Below are 20,463 nucleotides of genomic sequence, written 5' to 3'. Positions count from 1 at the left end.
CAAGTTCAATTCAAGAGACAACAGGGGGTAGGGAAGCTTTATCTGCTCTCTAGTCAATGTTTAAGTTGCTGATGAAACTTGCTCGAGCATATTTCATGTGTATATGTGTTAGAGATGGGACGATATACAATTTTATTGCGCATCAGGATAAAAAAAACACTTGATTATGGTGAATTTTCATTATTGGATAATCGTGAATATCGAGTGATTTGAAAAAGCTAGTGTCTAGTTAAGTCTAGGGAAAAATATAGCCTTATTAAACAAATACAGGAAACAAAAATAAATTTTTCAAGTTAATTTATTTATCCTTTGTTTATGCAGGGAGACTTGATGATTTGTGATTTCTGACCATCTTATTTAACAGAATTTGATTGTTTTTCGCTAAAAAAAAAAGATGCTTGTCGTATCTGTGACGCAATAAAAATATTAGTTTCTTATCAAAATGTAAATTAATACCAGTGTAAAAGTGACATTTTAAGAGTTTTAAGCATATTTTGATTGGGATAATATCGTGAATCACCATTATTTTTGGCCAGGATAATCGCGACATGAAATTTTCATACCGTCCCATCCTAAGATGTGTTTCTCTCATCCCTCCTCTAATTAGCAGATAGAAAAATACATAACAATAACAGCAACAACCCACTGATTTTCAGTAACTTGTTGAAACTTTCAGTGACCAGTGACAGAATAATCCGCTGGTTGATTAATATTAATTTTGAGAAGAAATAAACACCCTGTAAAAATCCTTCTACAACTGCAAACTGTGTGTTTTAGGTCAAAAAGACCAACAGAGTGGTGACGCTTCTCCAGAGGAATTATCTAGAGGGTCACATTTCTAAAAGGAGAACAAATCATATCAATAGTTCTTCTCTACTTAAAATTCTTAAGGTGGATGTTCCAGAATTTGACGCATGTAGGTCTCGATAGGAAACGTGAATACATGACAGCCAAGAGAATGTTACAACAGATCTTTAAATTTAATTATTTCAAACTTTTATTTATTTGCAAATGTTGAAAGCTAAATATAAATATTCTGATTCAGTCAGGGTTTCAAAAAGATTCAGATTACTTGCTGGATTAAGATTCAATAAAACGTCACACCCAAAAGTTCACTAGCATGAATGGAGGAGAGCTTCTGCCAAAAACACCAGGAAATCAATATAAGAAGCTATGATTTGTTGTCGTTGGAAAGTGGTTGGAAGTAGTATTAGGAAGTTAATAATCCAAAACAAGCAAAACCAGAAGCCGAATCCTTTGCCTCCACATCTCTGCTGGAGTTGGACTGGCCTGGAGACGGGAGCGGACCGCTGACCACCCACCGCTACACAATGACATGTTGCAACAACACTCACCAGCCAGAGGGACATCGCAGAGTCGTCTTTGAAGACACCTGGGGCAGTAATTCCCTTTCACAAATCCACAGCTTTCTTCAACACTGAAGCAGCCTTTGTGGGATTAACAAGACTGTGTTTTTGTCCCTCAAAAGTTGGATGCACTGGCCAAAGAGAGCCTCGCAGTCTGGCCCTTATCCTGACGTACTTCCTGAGCTGCATTGTTAGCAAGGAGAGGAAACACATGCACACGCACACACACGCACACACACACACACTATGGAAAGACGGTGTCAGGAGATCATAACATGGAAAGTGAGAATACCAGGAGCTGTTGTTTGCTCTGAGATTTTTTTTTTTTTTTTTTTTACTTTTACCAAGGTCGGTGTCATAAACAGTGTTTTATTTAAAATGACAATCAAATCATGGTTCTCTGTTAGCAGGATAATAAAACGTCTGCTGCTTCACGACGTCCAGTGATTGACAGAAACTAGAAATCTTAAGGTTTCACACTATATATCAAAACTCCACAGCGATGTTTGAAAATGAAGTTTTGGAGGTACAACTTGAATTTACACCTTCATACACTGATGGCCCGCATCAATAACTCATTCACACACTAATGGCACAAATTGGGGACAATTTGGGGTTCAGTATCCTCTGCAGGAGCTGGGATTCAAACCATCAATCTTCCTATTGGAGGACGACTCACCTCAGACTGACATCACAAGTAGTAATTGGATTTATTGTTAATATATAATTATGTTTATCATGATTTTAAGTAATGATCGACTAAAATAAACTGGCTCTGGATCTTTATGTACCTTTGTGGTTTCCCTACTACAAGAAGTAAAAACTGTTCCAGGCAAATTAATGAATACACTGGAGGTGCTTGCAGATGAGGTGAAGAGGTCTCCTCCCTTGGAATGGGTCCCCTAACAAAGTAACTCCCAACTAAATGGACTTCTCCATTGTTTTTGTTTTTTTAAACAGCCCCCTTAATGGGAACCACCTCAGACCCGACAGATTCATTGCCGCTCATCCGTGAGCGAAGACGGGACTCGGGAAGCAGAGCGTGCCGAGCGAGGACCAGGAGCCGAGTCCGACATTCACATTCTTCCAGTTTGCTCTTCTCCTGTAGACGTGACTTTAACAAGGTTGAGAAGAAGAAGTGATGTTTACTTTGCTGGAGACACAGTGGCAGCCTCCTGGCCTCAGGGGAGGACATATTAGCAGAACACACACACACACACACACATTACAATCATCCAAGAGGCATAATTCAATACTGCCACACATGTTCATCATTAACTAATCACTAAAAATCCATGAGTCATGTCTTGTCACAGTGTAAAATTAATGTCATCCATATTGGACCCATTTCATTCAAGTTCAATCATTTGTGTACAGTTACGTGTCCACTAAGGGATGGGACGATATAACATATAATCATGGATCGAGACAAAAAATGATCAGGATAATTGTGAATATGATCACAACTGATTTGTTAAAAGGTGTCTAGTTTGCCATCGTGGTAGAAAAGTGAACATTAAAGCCTGATTTTAGTCATTTACATAAGATTTTCAAGTATCACGTAAGAAAACAAATTATTTATTTTTTACTGAAAAGGATTGTTCACGCAAAAAAAAGATGTCGCAATCAATATATTAGTTTCAATGTTTCAGTGATGCCAGTATGTTTTACTGTGTTTTAAGCATGTTTTATGTATGTTTGCATGCCTGTATGTAAGTATGCATGTACCAATGCACTTAATTTTCATAAACATAAACAAAGGGCTTCACGTAAACACAACCGCATGTCAGTAAACAAGCAGAAACTAATGAAAGGATCCCACCGTTAACCGTTACAAGACAGAGTTTCTGTCCATGCATGAAGGTAGAGAGATCCTATTGTAAACACTTTGAAAGCCCCGACTCCAAACTATATAGGGTTCATTCTTCCTAAAGCCGTTCCAAAACCCCCTCAGGGAGATCAAAGTGTGCGTTGTGTGGTTAGGCTTTAACATGTGGGGTGGGGGGGGGTTATCGCTCCTCAAAGTGCTAAGCCATGAGTGAGGCCTCAGTGAACGCCGATGCCAAAGGAGTGTCTGCAATGCCTGCGTGTTGTGAGTTCTCCTCCCTGCCATGTGTGCCGGGGATCAGGCGAAGGCATGGCTTTCAATTGGAAGCGCATGTTGCATGACCTCGCACTTGCCATCTGTAATTAAACCACAACATCACCACCAACAGATCACCACACAGAGCGCCCCCTGCTTGTCTCTTTTCTCCACAATGTCAGGATCATTTTAAGGAAGACTATATGACTTCCTCTGGTAGTATTGCCAGATGACATCTGCAGCATCGTCCCCTGAGATGGAGAAACACCTCTATGGTGAGGATTTCTGGAAGGCATCCCATTTGGGCCCATTTTCAAAAAGCAATTTACAGGCATTGTTTACATGCAGGTCACAAGTGGTGGCAACAAAACTACTTGGTTGGGGTTTAAATTTGTGCGTTTGTTACATAAAATCGATCTCCTGGGTGAAAGTCCTGTGTTTGCCCATCCTCCACTCCCACTGCTGGTTAAAAGCTCTCTATACGACATTCAAGGCAAAACAACTATTGCTTTGCATGCAACGTCACGTCACGCTGAGAGGCGATAGATATGTTCGGAATTTAGCAGCTTTAAGACTGAAATCAGATTTAAATTTATGCGCGGATTAAAGTCAAGATTTAGATAAACGTTGTGGAGGAGAGGGTCAAGATAAAGGTTTATAGGTGTAAGGAAACAAGCATGGTCTTTTGTACGAATACAAAATTGTGTGTGTGTGTGTGTGTGTGTGTGTGTGTGTGTAGGGTGCTGGCAGTGAGGACACCACGCCTGTCAGCTTTAGGCCCGATACACCCACCAAAACGCGGCGCTGAATTTCTTCACAGCACCAACTGTAACCCATGGCGATGGTGAGCCTGCCCAGTAGCCGGGCATTATGCAAATGTAAATCTCGCTTGACTGGCCACAAGACTGTGTGTGTGTCCATCGCATGGCTTCACATTTCACCCATGCTTTATGGGTGCCAGTGGCCTTTTGTCTGCTTTAATTGAATTAACTTCTCAGAAACAGACCTTGTTGCAGGAGAAGGATGGGACATTACACAGCCATCACCTCGGCATGGGAGCTTTTAACTGTGTTTACATTGGCATCGTTCAGGGCTTTAGAAGAAAACGAGCTCCTCTTTCACTCCATTTTATAACTTTGTAACATTTTCTTTTTTAGGAGCTACATGGGACACATTTGTCACAGCCTCGCGACATAATAGATTAACAAATGAAGTACCAGTATTGACTCGCATCTCTTTTTTCTGTCACTTTGTGTCATGTTTCACACCACTGGGAAATGCTTATAAAAAAAAATGAAGTCACATCTTAATAATGGCTGTCCTTACTTATGCCAATCACTTTGGATAATTCTGGTTTGTAGAAAAAGGGTTGTTAAAGACCATGGACACCCATTTTTTTCAATCAGCTTTTTACAATTAGCCACATGGTCCTACATGAAGTTATTTTCTCTAGGATGAGCTCTTCTCGTGTAGAGGGATAGAGGAATATACATTTATTCAATTAAGACAAATGCCAGTATGATGCATTATAAGTCTATTGGGATTTTTGTGTAATTAGCCAAGTAAATAACAGGTAAAGTCATTGGCAATGTCCCCATCTGCTGGTTAAATAGCACAGCATCATTAAAGCCATACTATACTACACTGAAGTCATGAAGAAGCGTCTTTGGCGGCTTCCTTCAGATAAAATGTGTTTTGGCTACAGCCAGAGGTTGAAAGAAGAAAATGCGTTCACTGTTTATTGGCCGTCTTCCTTCTTTCGCGTCCTCTTGTCTCGAGTGAAAATGGCAGAGGCCAACCCAGACATCAAGCAAACAGAGTCACGTGGGCTTCGACAGCAGATAAAAGAGTCGTGGAAATGCAAATGTTTGGTCAGTATGTGAGAGAATTTGGAGCAAACCAGTTTGCGTCATCTCAATGTGTGCAAACTTACACACTTGAAGGGACTTCAAGGGACTAAAGAGTGATTCATCTCTGCTTATTATTGCTTGTGCATATGTTCCAACCAGCATTTGTAAATAACTAATGGGTCTTAGTTGAGCCTATCATGTATCAGGATTGTGGGACTGTTATGTTAGTTTGAATTAATTTGACCTTGCTCAATGTTTGAAAGGGGACATATCATGAAAAAGTCCTAAACACACACAATCAGTTTTTTTGTGGGATGTCTAGATTAGATACCGTGTGATTCAACAAGCCAATCAGATTTGGCTCTCCTTCCTGCATCATATTTTTTCTGGGCTTTTTCTCTGGACGGGGATTTAAAGAGACATGCGCTACAAAGGAGTGTTTCAGACAGTGAATATTCAGATAAGAAAAATAATGTGTTTTTTTTTTACATAAAATATGTAAACATGTACTAGTAGAAACCTGAAATAGTTTGAACCTGACTGACTGAGGTGATGACACGCCCATTTAAAGTGGGAACCCAAACACTAAAGGTCTGAAGACCTCTAGTGTCTCACATCTGAGAAGGTTGCATCAACTATTAAAATGTTTAATTTAAAAAAATATATTTTAAAATAATGTAAGACCCATCTTGGGTATAAAGGCCTTAATTGCAACTTTATGCATTAATGCACGACATGAAAACTGAATGAATATTTCTAATCAAAATCTCTTTGCTGTTAACAAACATCCAAAAACAATCCAACCCTTTGCGTGACGGCGTACATTATTTCGGGGTAGTGTAAATGAGCTCTGTGGGCCGGTGTGAACGCTAATCTCAGAGTCAGAGTCCAAACAGAAGAATGCCGATGACAGGTGTTAAGGGATTGGCTACAGCAGAGCTTAGTGGTAATATAAGACACAAGACAATCGCACAAAATGACACCGGGATCCCAGTAATGTGGCACACACGTGGACCTGCAGAGAAAGGAATGTGATAAGTAACAGTGTTGCGGTGAAGAGAGCTGATAACTGATAATGCAGCCATTAAAAGCAGCTTGCTCTCATTCATCTAATAAAAGTTTGAAGGCGCGTTATCCAACTCCAGACTGTTAAATCCATTACTCTTATCTCTGCCTAACCTTTCAGGACAGATAAAGTAAAGCGGTGACACATTCTGAGAATGCAAATATTTATCTAAATAAAGAACTGTGCAATTTAAAGTGTATAAATGAATACCCAAGAAGATATTAGCCTCAGCACTGAGCTGCTACGTATTATTAGAAACGGCCATTGACAACACAATACAATGATCCGGAGGTATTCAGGCTATTTTCAGAGTCGTGCCAGGAAGGCTTGCCAAGGCAGACAGGCACGCAGAAGGCAAAGAAGTAGCAGATTATGTTCTCAGGACATCTATGACAACAGTAATGTAAGAAAAAATGAAGTGGGCTTAAAAGGGTAAAACCCCTTAATTTAGGTAATCCAATATGCTATTCTTACAGTCTGGGAAAGTCCACGTAGAACCTAAGAACTATGTCTGCGTTATGACGAAAGGCTTTTATACCCTTTTGCTGCTGTTATTCAATCTGACCTGCTGCTTATCTTTGGTGAGTGTTTATAATAAGGACTTTCCAGTTATATGCCCCATGCACACCTGCACACACTAAAAATGCCAAGAAGTACAAATCTTGGTCCATATTAAGAAGTTTGCTTATTTTTTTTTCATTAAACTCCACATATTATTTTCAGTTTCTGCCTCAAAAATACATTTTCTTTCTAAAACCAAAACCCAAAATTTATATCAGACTTCAGCAGGCGGGTTTAGACAAAGTTACACTGTTTTAGTACATTTACTCTTTCCTACTTAATTAGTCGACACAGGTCTGATATTAGCTTCATTGAACTTTAGGCTGCATTTTTTTGTGTGACACAGAACGAGGAGTTTGGATTGGACACATGAGGGTGAGATGTGAGGTAACATTAGAGTGGCCATCAAAGATTGTCCAACAGAACAACATAGACCAGTGTTGCCAACTCTTTTCCAATGAATGAAGCTATCAACGCTATCTCCAAAAGTCAGTAAATCTAGCGGGAAAGTCGCCAAGTCAGCAACAATGACAACCCAGCCATAGAGAGCGTGCAGGTAGGCAGGCAGACTCTCAGTCATCCAGATCATGGTCATCTTTGGACTTGCTTTCGGTTTTTGAAGACTTTTCACCTCTGAACTGAAGAAGCCTCTTGGATGAGAATAGTCTTTAAAAACCTAAAGCAAGTCCAGTTACCTATGATAAAGATAACATTGAATGCGCTGGGATCTGATTCCATACCTAGGAGGTATAGATTGGGGGTGGGAGAAAAAGGATAATCCATTGAAAGAGATTTTTACGACACACTGATAAGGCATAACATTAAAATACCTAACAAACCATGACTCCTCCTCACACTGATGCTAAAAACCTATAAACCCATCTGTCCGTGCCTACTGTAATACTACGACTTTGCAGGGATCACTATCCAAGTATAAAAAGATAGAACTAAATCTGTAGACATCATGTTACATATCACTTTATGGCCTTATAGAATAAAATAGAATCGGTGTATTTTTAGTGTGAATGCAGACTTGGGCTCAGCGTAAATAAACTCCCAGCCAGTGTATATACGATATAAATTCATGGCATGCCAGCTTGTGTAGGATTTCAGGCGCGTGCAACACATGTGCAGCGTTGGGTCCAAGAGTGTGATTTAATTAAAGATTCCTTCGCCTGGTTCACAGGACGGGACACACCCACTCTCATTAGGGGGGATCAGGATGGGAACATGTGCCGCTTGTGTTTGGTTTTTAATGGAGGGCTATTGAGTTTCTACTCCTATTCTACTAATAATAACGGCATGGCAGAACAATCAACTGTTGTTGTCTTTAAGACACCGGAGACCCAGAAACATAGCATACATATAAAGAGTTACGTTTCTACCAAAACATTAATAAAGACGTATATCAATATGGTCACAATGCCGTAGTAACAGCCCAAGGATTAGCCTTATACAATCAAATGATCCCTTTATTTTCTACACTTATATGTTCATCAGACACTTTATGGTTACAATTCATAACACCCATGACATTTCCCCTCCCCAGTCCAGTGAGAAACCACATTCCGGTGCAAATACCTATGAAATTCCTCCCCAGCGGAATGTCTAAGTGTGCAAACCTATCCTTTTAAAAACCAGTGAGGGCGAACCAGCAACAATGATCTGCCTCAGCTTGTTACAAGCATTGGTGCAAAAATAGAGAGAGGAGGAGGAGGAGGGAAAAAAAACCTGGGTGTTTCTTCCCGTGTGTATTCAGAGTAAATGCAGCATGTCAAAAGAAGGGATTTATTACGTCCCCAAAGAAAAACATTCTCCCGATGATGAAAACATGATTGGGCGACCTGGGTAGCCCGGCCTAACTTTTGCTCCACTGTCACAGTAATTACCCTTGGAGCCCTGTGGCATCCGACCTTGGTGAAAAAGACCACGGGAAAAGCGGAGAGCCACAAAGACGGATTTTGTGGGCGAAAAGGGATGCGACCTGGGAGAGCCGAGCTCCCTGTCCATCACTCGGAAGTGTTGTGAATGGCTACAAAGGCCCCCAGAGTGAGACTTTGTGGGATTTTGACGCTGCCAAGAGCAAATGCCACATCGCCTTGCCAAGAATTAGGGAGAAGACAAGAAAATCCCCCCCACACGTAGAGCAATATCAACAAAACTGCAGCATAAAGGCCACATTCACGGGTGCACAAAGCCATCGAGGCTGCATGGTATAGGGCTAAACGGAGTGTATTATGTCGCACCGATGCCACGAGGTCTGAAGCAGAGGTGGAAGTTAGGCCTCCGCTTTACATTCCAAGAAAAGGGGCACGCAACCGTGACTCTGGGGGGGAAATACAGTTGCCCTGTGCCTTAATCTATCATCCTGACTGTCATTCTATCCACTGTGCATCGCCAAGTGAATTGAAGACACTTTAAGAAGCTCAATGAACGCCTTTTGTATCCCATTATCTTCTTGTTCCACGGGCTTTGTGGGCGACGTTACGCATCAGCGAATCAGTAATGTCTTGAAAGGCTGTTTGGAAAAGAAATATCCGCTCATCGGATTCACACATCCTTTCACCACAAGGCTTTGAAAGTAAAAAGGCGTTGACTTCCCAAATGGATAAAAAGGCTCAAATTATCTATCAGACGATTGCATGCTAGCTGTTGTTGTCTGGCGCGTCTTCTCAAATTTTGCAATTCAACACGCGCGTCTACATTCCTGAACACGGCATCCTGAATACTCTGTTGTACGGAACAATCTATGCATTGAACTTGTCATTCTACTAACTTACTAGGACTAATGTATATTAACATTACGTTATAATGGTTAGGAGTTTAGGTCTTCTGGGCTCCAAACTGAAATAAACTGTGTTGCTTTTAATTTGAATGCTATTTTATTCGTCTTGAACAGCTGCTAATAATGTGTCCCACCAATTTAGAAATGAAACTTACACCCTTGGCTTTTTAAAACCGAGACATATTTGGAAAAACATCATCATGAACGCTGATTGTTTCTCAATACTTCTACTTAAAAGAGCCAATTCCTTGGGAAGGATGCAGAGCAAAGTATTTTAAAGTGTGCTTACTCATATTGATATTTCAGAGCTGGTTGATAGGTACAATAACACAAACATATCTTCCCTTATTATCAATGCTACACATACAGTATTCCTGCCAAGATAAATCTGGTGCAGCATACCCAGACTCTCACATGAAGAACTATTTGAAGGAGATTCCTAAATGCACAAATGTCCACGAGAGGTTAAATTACTGTGTGCACGGGCATTAAAAGGTAAAATGACAGGGGGTTAACCTTGCTGAGGCATCACAGCCCTCTCCCCGGGTCAAGCACACAGCGGGCACCTCTCCACAGAGGGGCACACAGAGAGGGTCTTGTTCCGCGGCCCATGTGCAGGTCAGTGCCGGCGGGTCGGAGTGAAATGATAGGCCTCCCCAGAGACGCAAGCACAGAGGACACACTGTTTTCCCCCCACAGCTAGAGCATCCGCTGGAATGCAATATGGGGCGGCAGGTAATTTTCAGTTCACCGCATACCTTTATCGAAAATCTTCAAATCCCAGGAAAGCCCCCGCCGGCCGTCTGACACTTTGGTGGGAATTCAGTAACGGGGGGGAGATAGAGAGCTGGACCTGACAGGCTTCAGACCGAAATGAGGATTCGTTTCTTGAAGGAGGGACAGTCGGCGGTGTTGCTTGAGAGTTGGGTCTGGATCCCATTGAGGGTCGGCTTATTGGTTGCTATGGTTACCATAATGCGCACGCGTAAACACATTCATGATGATTGTACTTCTTGTGTGCAAATAAATCTCACTTTAGACTGAGTTTCTCTTCACTCAGCTACTTTTCTCTCCACATCGGCTCCTCATCATCACTTGGGAACACGACCAGCTATTCTGAGCTCATGTGATGGGAGTGGCTCTCCGAGGTTCGTTCTTGGGCGGTTAGCACGAGCTTTTGGGATTCCATCATACAGAAGGAGAAAACAATGAACTGAACGTGGCTAAGAAGTGATTCTAAACTAAAAGCTTTTTTTTTTTTTGCATTTTCTGCATTTTATTTAAAAAATCCATTGCTTTCTGTAAAGGATAGGGTTCTCCGTCCTGTAAGCTGTGTAAGCCCAATGGTTTAATCCACCATCTTTATTTAATGCCATTCTTTATTCATTCTTTGTGTCTGCTCATGTACTGTCAATATACAATACAACCCAGAGGTGAAAAGCACATTCTTCCCGAAGCGCATTCAAGACCCCCTCATCTGGTTCAAAGTCTCGGCTCTGAACTCTGGTTTTACATGAGGGTTTTACTTTCTGGCTGATCGTAATCGTTCTTCAAAGTCCTGCGACATGGGCCTCCCTGAGCGCCGCTGACAGCAGAACAGCCCAACGCTCTTCTTCTTCTTCTGGGACACAAACCGCAAGCGTCTTACACACACACACTTACACACACACAGGAGCAATTACCACAGGAAGCAATTCCTCCGCACCTGAGCACGCCTCCGACACAAACATCAGCGTGGAAAAAAAAGCAAAGTGTGTGCAAAAAAACAAAAACACCAGCATCTGGCAAGGTAAATAAACACAGACATTCAGCACCCAGGATATTAAAGGATGTGGATTCTCACAACATAAATGCAGAAGAACATTTTCTCCACATTTTCAAGCTTTTTCTGAAAGTTCATTTAAATCATACAGGCTTGTTTATATATTTTCAACACGTTGCTTTTAGTTAGCAGCTCTCTAGACAAAGTAACAAATGGACCTTGAGTAACTACAGTGTATAATAAGTACAAAGATTTTTAAAATGAAACAAGTATAAAGTGTCGTTTTCATAAAAACATGAAACAAATTATGGGATGAAGTTAAGTTTGGGGTCAAAGAGAGAAATTCCACAAGCTCAAACATGAAAGCATCCGCCTGCAGAGCATTATTAATAACTAATACAAATCTACTGAGCAGCACATCCACCCAGCAGAGTGTAGTTCCAGTCTACCAGCACAGGTAGGGTCACTCCCGATGATCCCTGTGCGTGTCGTCTTGGCGTGCAGGCGTGACTGAACTCGGGTGTTTGTCAGAGTCGCCCTTGGCAGTGATTACAGTGAATGGTTTACCTCATTCACTCACAGAAACGGTGTGAATGCCTAATGTCAAAGCAGGTATTAAGACACACAATAGCCGTAGGCCACCTGGGTTTGCAAGCGAGCTTACGTAACAACCACCGGCTATATTCTGGGCTGCAACATGCCTATTATCGCAGGTGGTTTCAGGGGCCTCGGTGCGCTCTTTATGTTGAGTTTGTCAAGTGGAAGCAAAGGTCGAAAGTTCTTATCTGAATCCGAGTCCAACACAAAGACAGTAAATCGGGATATAAATGCTTAATTCACATGCATATGATCACAAAACCGGAGCAAACACGCAGCCGCGTCTGCGCAAAATCCCGTGTTTTTGACGCACACCTTGCAAGCAGCAGTTCTCCTCACCTTTCTCAGGATCTTCTCCTTCTCCTTCTTCTTCTCCTCATCCTCTTGTTGGCAAACGGACATTTGCAGAAAGTCCTCTTCACAGCAGATGAAGCTCACTGTGCATCCCATCCGAGCGGAGCCAGAGCGCGCACGTCCAAACCCATTCAAACACAAACCGCACCACTCGGTTCCGATCACGCCTCCGCAGCGGGGAACTTATTATTGGGACGTCATTCCGCGCAGGAATACTCGCAGCAGTCCGTCTGGCATCACTGAGGAAGTTTGGATGAGTTTCCCGCTCTCGTTTCCAGCCACCAGGGGCTGACTGACTGTCTATCTGTCTGTCTGACTGACTGACTGTCTGACTGACTGTCTGACTGACTGGCTGACTGACTGACTGACTGACTGGCTGTCTGACTGACTGACTGACTGGCTGACTGACTGGCTGACTGACTGACTGACTGACTGTCTGACTGACTGAGGTGAAGTGACAGACTGTGGAGAAAAACAGGTAGCCTGCAGCTCTCTCTCTCTCTCTCTCTCTCTCTCTCTCTCTCTCTCTCTCTCTCTCTCTCTCTCTCTCTCTCTCTCTCTTCTCAATTCACAAGGCACGACATTTGAAATGTGTTGCCAAAGCACAATTATATACAATGCATAATAATAATAATAATAATAATAATAATAATAATAATAATAATAATAATAATGACAGCTGGGATCGGCTCCATATGTACATTCTACTGGCAGGAATAAACATATTTAGCTATTTAATATATAATATTTAACTGTCAATAATGTACATTCCTTCTTTTCTCCCTCTTTAAAAAAAAAAAAAAAAAAGATTTCACAATCTCTCTGTACTGTGCAGCCAGTCCTCCAATTTAATTATTTAACCCCAGACCATCAGTGTTTTTACAACAGCTGGCGTCAGGCATGTGGCCTTGGCTCAGAGATGACCCCCAGCCCCAGCTGATTCACCAAACCACTGGACTGAGATCAGCACTGGAGACCAAAGGCTCGGTTATTTTCGTGCAACGATGCTGCCCCCTGCTGGGTGCAGTGTGAAGAGTAATCAGAAGTGACACTATCTAAAGGTATAATCATGTCAGTCGCTGTTTGACCCATTTGACACCTAGAAGAGTCCCGAACACAAAACAAGGAGAAAGAAGGGCATAAAGCCAAAGTGTCTGCAGATAAAGACAACACTAGGGATTATAAACAGTTTGTGTCTTTCAAGGGGTTCCATAGTGTAGTGGTTATCACGTCTGCTTTACACGCAGAAGGTCCTGGGTTCAATCCCCAGTGGAACCAAGAACTATCTTTAATTTCCCAGTTTGAGATCAATAAAGTATATCTATCTATAATCAATATAACCCAAAACAGGTTCAAAACTTTAAAAGGTATAACATGCACAATTTCCTTAAAAATTCCCTGTATATTCTTTTTTATTATTATTTGGTTGTGTTCGGGACTCTTCTGGGCATGAGCAAAGAGCTCCCAGCCAATAAACAGGGTGTGCAGCTCGTTATCATTCCCAGGACAGCACAGCTTCGTCCCGCCCTTCAACACAGGTAAACACAGAGAGAGCAGACAGGCCACAGCAGGATGAAGCGTGCGGTCGTCAGGGGATGCTGCTTTGTTTATTATTGCTTTAGAACGTAACCGCTGTGAAACAACCTGAAAATAAAGTTTCATTCTTCTGATTCTCACAGCTTTGTTCTTCTCACTCTAGAAACAGACAATATGAGGACATATTACACCTTTTCAGATAAATCATAGGAGAAGAGTAGAGGGAAAACATCTGATTTGTGGAACTGCCCACGATAAGTAAACATCTTAAATGTAACAAGCCCCAACTCGACTAGGATTCAGTTTCTAGTAAACAACATGCCCCACCAGTTCTATTTTAGTTGACCAATTGGCTTGCCCCTAACCTATCAAATTCATGTCTCATGAATTGTGATACAGTTTCACAAATTTGGCATTCATAAAAATGTATTTAATTTGTCCTTACCTATACAGAGAAAAAGATTGCTCTTCGCATTGATCACAATGTATTTAAGGGCAGAAATGTACATATTTTCAATGTACAAAATAGAAAAGATACAAGACTTTATTGTGTTATACAAAGAGAAGCCATGTGGTTAGACCTTCTGGGATAGATGCTATGAAAAGAATAGAAATGGAGGCTGGAGTAGATTTGTACACAATTGAACATCATTTAGATTCACGGTAATGATGTGCGCATTGATCCCCAACATTTCCCTGTTCTAGGATTGATTCTTATTAAAATATTGATAACTAACCCTCAACAAGCAAAAGTGCAAAAGCAAATCAAGCTGTGTTTTCACATCTTCTGTCCACAAAGTGTAGGCTAAATGGTTGGTCTGGTATCAGAACAGTGCGGTTGACGCATTTCAACTCTCCCATGTTGGGGTCTGGTTTGATTTCAAACTGCCTGATTACCTGGAGGGAAAAAAAGAAAAGTTATTGCAGTCATTTAAGGCCACGCCAACACAATTTACACATTAATAGTGGTTCAAGTTTGATTGGAAACAGGATGGTAATTCTCATGGAATTACCATGACATAAAGCCATCAAGATGATGTTTGAAATGAATGACTATGGCACTCATAAAGGTAACTGTATGAAGCATGTGGCCATGCTCCCTTCTCCTGGCAGGTGGATTCTCCCAAAATCTAATAATAATCCGCTGAAAGGTGAAATGGAATTTATGCACAATTAAGCCCAAAATAAATTGCCTACCCGAGCTGTCAGTTTTAAGAGGCTTCAACAAACTCCCTGTCGTTTGTTGCCATTTTGCACAAAGGGTGTTTTCGTACTTCGTCACTCACCCGAAACAGAAGCAGATACATCTCAAGCTCAGCGATTCGCCGACCGACACAGCTTCTCACCCCAAAGCCAAAAGGGATGGAACCAAAGGGGTGCGGCCTCTCACGGCCGTCACGCAGCCATCTCTCCGGTTTAAATGCAAAGGACTCTGGGAAGGTGTCCTCATCATGACTGATGGCATACTGACACAGAGTGAAAGGAGTCTGGAGAAGAGACAGGATACTGAAACTCTGAGCTTTGCGATATAATAATGTGATACAAGTACACATTAAAGTACAACAAGTCCAATAATGGATAATAAAAAACAAAACAAAAGGGCAGACCCACATTCTTTGAGAATTGATATCCACCAATTGAAACACTCTTTTCTGCAATGATTCTGGCGTTCATAGGAACCACAGGGTACATCCTGTGAAACAAGAATAAATCATTACATTTCATTGGGTTCAGCCTGGTTGCTGATCATTGCTGATGGCCACTGGAACACCATCACCTCTCCTACCAGTCTCACCTCAGCGCTTCCTTAATAACGGCCCTTAAATACGGCATCCGAGGGAAGTCGGCAGCAGAGGGGATCTGGTCCGCGGGCACATTTGTGGACACCTCTTTGTAAAGTCTGTCCTGGGTTTGAGGGTTCTTGGACAGCAGGTGCAGAGTCCATGTGAGGGTGTTGGAGGTCTTGGAACAAAAACACATCATTAAGTAAACAGGCACAGAGATGCAGTACAAATACGAATACATGCATATAAAAGAAACATGATGCATTTTCAGAATGTAATATTTGCTAAACCAGGAGTAGAATGAGATATATTCAGCAGGAGTTGGTGGCTTTTTCAGGGGAGAGGTGTCTTGAACAGCAGAGCTGTGGTATAAAACCCTGGCTTGACTGGGAGCATAAATATTTGATTTTCTAGAATAGGGGAGCAGCTAAAGTTAGGGTAGAGTGTCACATTCACCGTGTCCATTCCAGCCAATAGGAGCTCAGCGACGCTGCCGTACACATCTTCAATGCTCATCTTAGTGTTTGAGAGGAGGTATGTCAGGTATTCGCCCTCCACTTCCTGGTTGTTGTCCAGACGCTGCTGAATGACCTCCATCTTCTTGTCAATCAACTTTCTAGCTAAAATGAGTGAAGACATGGAAGGAGGTCAATTTAGTATTTAAATAAATGAACGCCAAGTCTTGCAAAGTTAATAATTAAAACTGGTTCTACTTTATTTTAAAGGGAAAATAAAAGGTTATATTATTGTTCTCAAAAGGTGGAATAAAAAAATGTAAGAAAGCAGGAAAAATGAACAAAAAGGCAAGAATAACAAAAGGTTATAAGTGTATGATACCATTCGAAAGTTTGAAAACACCTGTTATGTTGATGTTTTCCTGCTTTCCTTCAATAATTACTATTTTAACAAAAACATAAACAGTATAATTCAGACACCATATGTATTATTATTTGAAAGCACTGAGGTGGCAGTAGCTCAGGGGAATGTTTAACTATTGCTGTTAAGGATAATTGATAAATACTGAATAATAATAATAATAATAATAATAATAATAATAATAATAATAATAATAATAATAATAATAATAATAATAATAATAATAATAATAATAATAATAATAATAATAATAATAATAATACCAAAGCTGAAGATCCCCTCCCATCCTGCGATGTAGCGCCCGTAGTATGGGTGGAGACTGCGGCTCCACTTGGGTAACACAAACGCAGCAAAGTTGTTGGAGAACATCTGGGCGATGGCGTTGATGAAGTCTTGTGTTCCTTCAGGGATTTCCTTTTCAAGAGAGCCAAGCCGTGTCTCAAACAGTATGGAGGCAATACCTGAGTGGCAAAAAGTTCAATTTGGAGAAATGGATTACAATATTAATATGTATATTTTCTTTGGTGTATAAAATAAGAATCATCTCTTCTTCATGGAGTCACTTCTACATATGTCCAAAATGGCCAAACCAAACACTGGCTAAAGACACGGTCCTTCACATTTTTGCATCGGTCACCAAGGCAACCTCACAGCTAGATGCCACCAAATCCTTCACACTGACCCATTTATTCACAAATAGCAGCTAAACAACAAAGCAGTGCAGCTTTAATGGTCTTTCAGGTTGTCTACATACCCTCCAGAGAGAAATGATAGAGCTCATTGGCCACATTGGTCACCAAATCCCCCGTCGGGCTGCACTGACGCAGGTAGTAGATCCTCTCTACGAAGTCTGTCACCACATCATTGATGACGCCGCCGTACTGCGCAGAGTCATTCGGATGCAGCATGCGCTTGTTCAGCATCACCCTCAGGTTGTGCCACCTCTCCCCCTCCCTGGGAACACACACAGAGACAGAATGAGAAACAAATTGGTTCAGGGTGCGATACATTGACATTACAGGGTTGCACAACAATATTCAGTTTGTAATCCATTATTGCTACATAAAAAATAGACACAATAGAGAAAACTATATGATACGGAGAAGGGTGGAGGATGAAATGTAAAATGTATTTGTTACTTCTGAGAGCAGTCTCTGTAGCAGATCCCCTTCAATCCGTCCTGCTCACACTTTGCCAAGGAAAGCCTTTGTGTAAGCTTTAACAAGGTTAGAGATTGGACATTGAACGGTGGTTAGAGGTAATGAAGTGGAACACTGCTGAGCACACGCAGTATTTGGCAAGCTCACTCTGTGAAAGGACCGTAGCCGAATCCTCTCATATCACGGTATTCTTTCCACGCGAACATGTCTCCTCGGCAAGGGAACTTCTCATCGTTCCTCATGATTTCCTCCAGAAGCTTTGGAGTGTTCACAGACACTGCGTTTAGTCCATCTCTGTATATCGGCCCATAACGCTGCTTCTCATAAATCTGAAGGTTGGGCAAAGTGAATGCAAAAAAAAAAAAAAAAGATGAGTTAACAGAGAAACCTGTGTGTAAGGATGCATGCAACAAAATCAATCAATGAAGTCTTAATATCCATCCCATCATCAATCAAACGTATTGTGTTGTATAATTAAAAACACATTGCACATTTATCTAAAAGGGATAAGATAATCCTTTATTAATCCCACAGTGGGGCATTTGCAGGGTTGCAATAATTATTAAAAAATTAAATGAAAATAATAATAGACTATCTACAACAGTGTGCATTTGTGCATATGTATTGGCAGTGTGTGTGTGTGTGTGTGTGTGTGTGTGTGTGTGTGTGTGTGTGTGTGTGTGTGTGTGTGTGTGTGTGTGTGTGTGTCTGGTTGCAGTCTGAAGGCTGCAGGAAGGAACGACCTGATTAAAGCTGAGACTGGAGGTTATTATGGGAACAAAGGTAATCAAATCAGCCCCATATCTAATCCTTAGCCACTGGAGGCAGACACAATCACTCATTAAACACCTTACTCCCTGATGTAAACCATCAGCAGTATAAGCAGGTCAACCACTGTGGGATAAACTTGCAGAATATGAATATCCGGGAAACCCATGCAGTGCACTGCAGCCTGGCGTACCTGTAGCTCATGCAAACGGTTGTGGAAACCCTGAAACACCACTCTGTACATGAACTCCAAGAAGCTGACGTGTGGGAGGTCCGCCACTGTCCGAGGCCTGTCCCGGAAGGCGGAGAGGGTCTCTGGGGAAGAGGACAGGCCTTCCACCCCCCTGGAGCAGGCTCGGGCCACGGCGCTAGGGCATGTCGGCAACCAGCTGCCATTCCTTCGTATCGCAGCCCGGTACAGCCAAGCAGCCATAGTGAGAGCAGAGTGGAAATACACAAGGCTCCTGTTACATCTAAGAGACTAGCTGAGCAGGGAGGGACCACGTCTCGCAGTGTTTAACCCTTTCAGCACAGCTCTCAAGGATGGACCAGGGCCAAGGGTCAGCCCACATCATGTAGGGAATAATTCAACTGCTCAAAATCCATTTATCGTGTGTTGGGTAAGTAGCAAACTGATTCTCAGTAATATAACCACTAAAATGTATGGTAATGGTATTCTTAAAATCCTTCGAAGAAAACCCCTAAATGATAATAAAAACCAAAGAGATGGTAAGGAATACAAAATTTGACAAACTGTATATTATCACATATCAGACATTGTAATCTCGGAGGCAGAGATTCAACTACATAAACACTGAAGCTTATTTCTTTTCAGGTTGGGAAAGTCTCAGAGAAGCCAAGTGCACATTATTAGAAAACATTTCAAACATGTGTTTATAGGCTTTTCTCTTGATTACATAACGTTTGGGCTCAGCACTTTTTCTTGGAAACATAAGCTTGCACGCTTCAAACATGAGTAGTATTCCCACAGTACATTTCTAGGAATGCACCGGCTGTGTCGACTTTGGTCCTCCTCGTAGGCTTTTGGTCCGACGGTAACTATAATAACTGTAAAAGGCTACATTTTCGGAAGAAAATGTACGTGCTTGTTGCTGAAGTTTCACGGTTGAAACGTTTAACATCGAGTTGAAACAGTTGAACTTGTAGTTCAAATGGAGGTGCTGAAAGAAGTTGAAGTTTCAGTTTAAGTGAAAGCACTGAGTGAAGAATAAATGTTGAAAAGGGAGAGATGAAATGCGCCTTGAAACATCGCTGATCTTTGCTGTCGGTGCAGCCGTCAACCTCTTGCATTATATCTAATGGCCATCAGGGGGCGACTCTTCTGGTGGCAAAAAGAAGTCTATGAGAAAATGACCTGTAATGGAAAATGTTATTTCTGTAACTGCTGTAATACTTCTTGTTTTTTGTTCTCCGTCTGGTTTCTGTTTACCACAATCTTATCATAAAGCACAGATAACAGCTGACCCCCAATCTGACAATCCGCCTTCATCCGCACTATAAAGATGGCTCCCCTTCTGTAACTGTTGTTTGTGAGGGAATTTTCTCCTGATTCCCTCAGTGTAAGATTAATACATCATCTTATGAATAGGATCACTTTTAATCCGGGTTATTAAGTGTCTACTTCTCCAGGTGAGGCAAGGTCACAAACAACCAGCGTGTCTCTCAGGGCCGAACACAAAGTTCTTACTTTTAACCCAGACATCATACAGACGCCGTGGCGTCAGTCCAATAGGTCATAAGTCACATATAAACATCTCTACTCTGTTTAGTTTATAATCAGTTAGAAGCAAATAAGTCACAGATGGTATACATGAGAACACGGTGAATATTTGACTGTGATAATAACATTCAGTCAAATATTGATGTCCTTTGACCTATTTACATTTTTTGTGT

The 20,463-nt window shown here is 41.6% G+C and overlaps 2 protein-coding genes across 8 annotated transcripts in view; both read right to left on the bottom strand.

Moving 5' to 3' along the window:
* tns1b (tensin 1b) overlaps positions 1 to 12,578 on the bottom strand; it is a 140,313-nt gene extending 127,735 nt beyond the window's left edge. For 6 of the 7 annotated variants that reach the window (XM_084023389.1, XM_084023386.1, XM_084023387.1 and 3 more), the window contains exon 1: positions 12,411 to 12,578. In XM_084023389.1, coding sequence (XP_083879515.1) covers positions 12,411 to 12,521 — 111 coding nt within the window. In that variant the 5' untranslated portion in view covers positions 12,522 to 12,578. The remainder of the gene's footprint in view (positions 1 to 12,410) is intronic. The other variant, XM_084023394.1, reaches the window with a different exon arrangement.
* Positions 12,579 to 13,239: 661 nt separating this feature from the next.
* Positions 13,240 to 19,888, bottom strand: LOC311021757 (sterol 26-hydroxylase, mitochondrial-like). Its single transcript, XM_084022533.1, has 9 exons — positions 18,743 to 19,888; positions 17,929 to 18,110; positions 17,376 to 17,575; positions 16,885 to 17,082; positions 16,202 to 16,365; positions 15,757 to 15,923; positions 15,573 to 15,654; positions 15,248 to 15,448; positions 13,240 to 14,858 (listed from the first exon to the last, which is right to left on the bottom strand). The coding sequence occupies exons 1-9, from the start codon at positions 18,980 to 18,982 to the stop codon at positions 14,727 to 14,729; spliced, it is 1,566 nt and encodes a 521-aa protein (XP_083878659.1). The 5' UTR covers positions 18,983 to 19,888; the 3' UTR covers positions 13,240 to 14,726.
* Between the last annotated feature and the right edge of the window lie 575 nt (positions 19,889 to 20,463).

The sequence above is a fragment of the Eutrigla gurnardus genome, assembly GCF_963514095.1.
Source record: "Eutrigla gurnardus genome assembly, chromosome: 12".
Classification (NCBI taxonomy): domain Eukaryota; kingdom Metazoa; phylum Chordata; class Actinopteri; order Perciformes; family Triglidae; genus Eutrigla; species Eutrigla gurnardus.
This window is presented reverse-complemented; position numbering and strand designations above follow the sequence as displayed.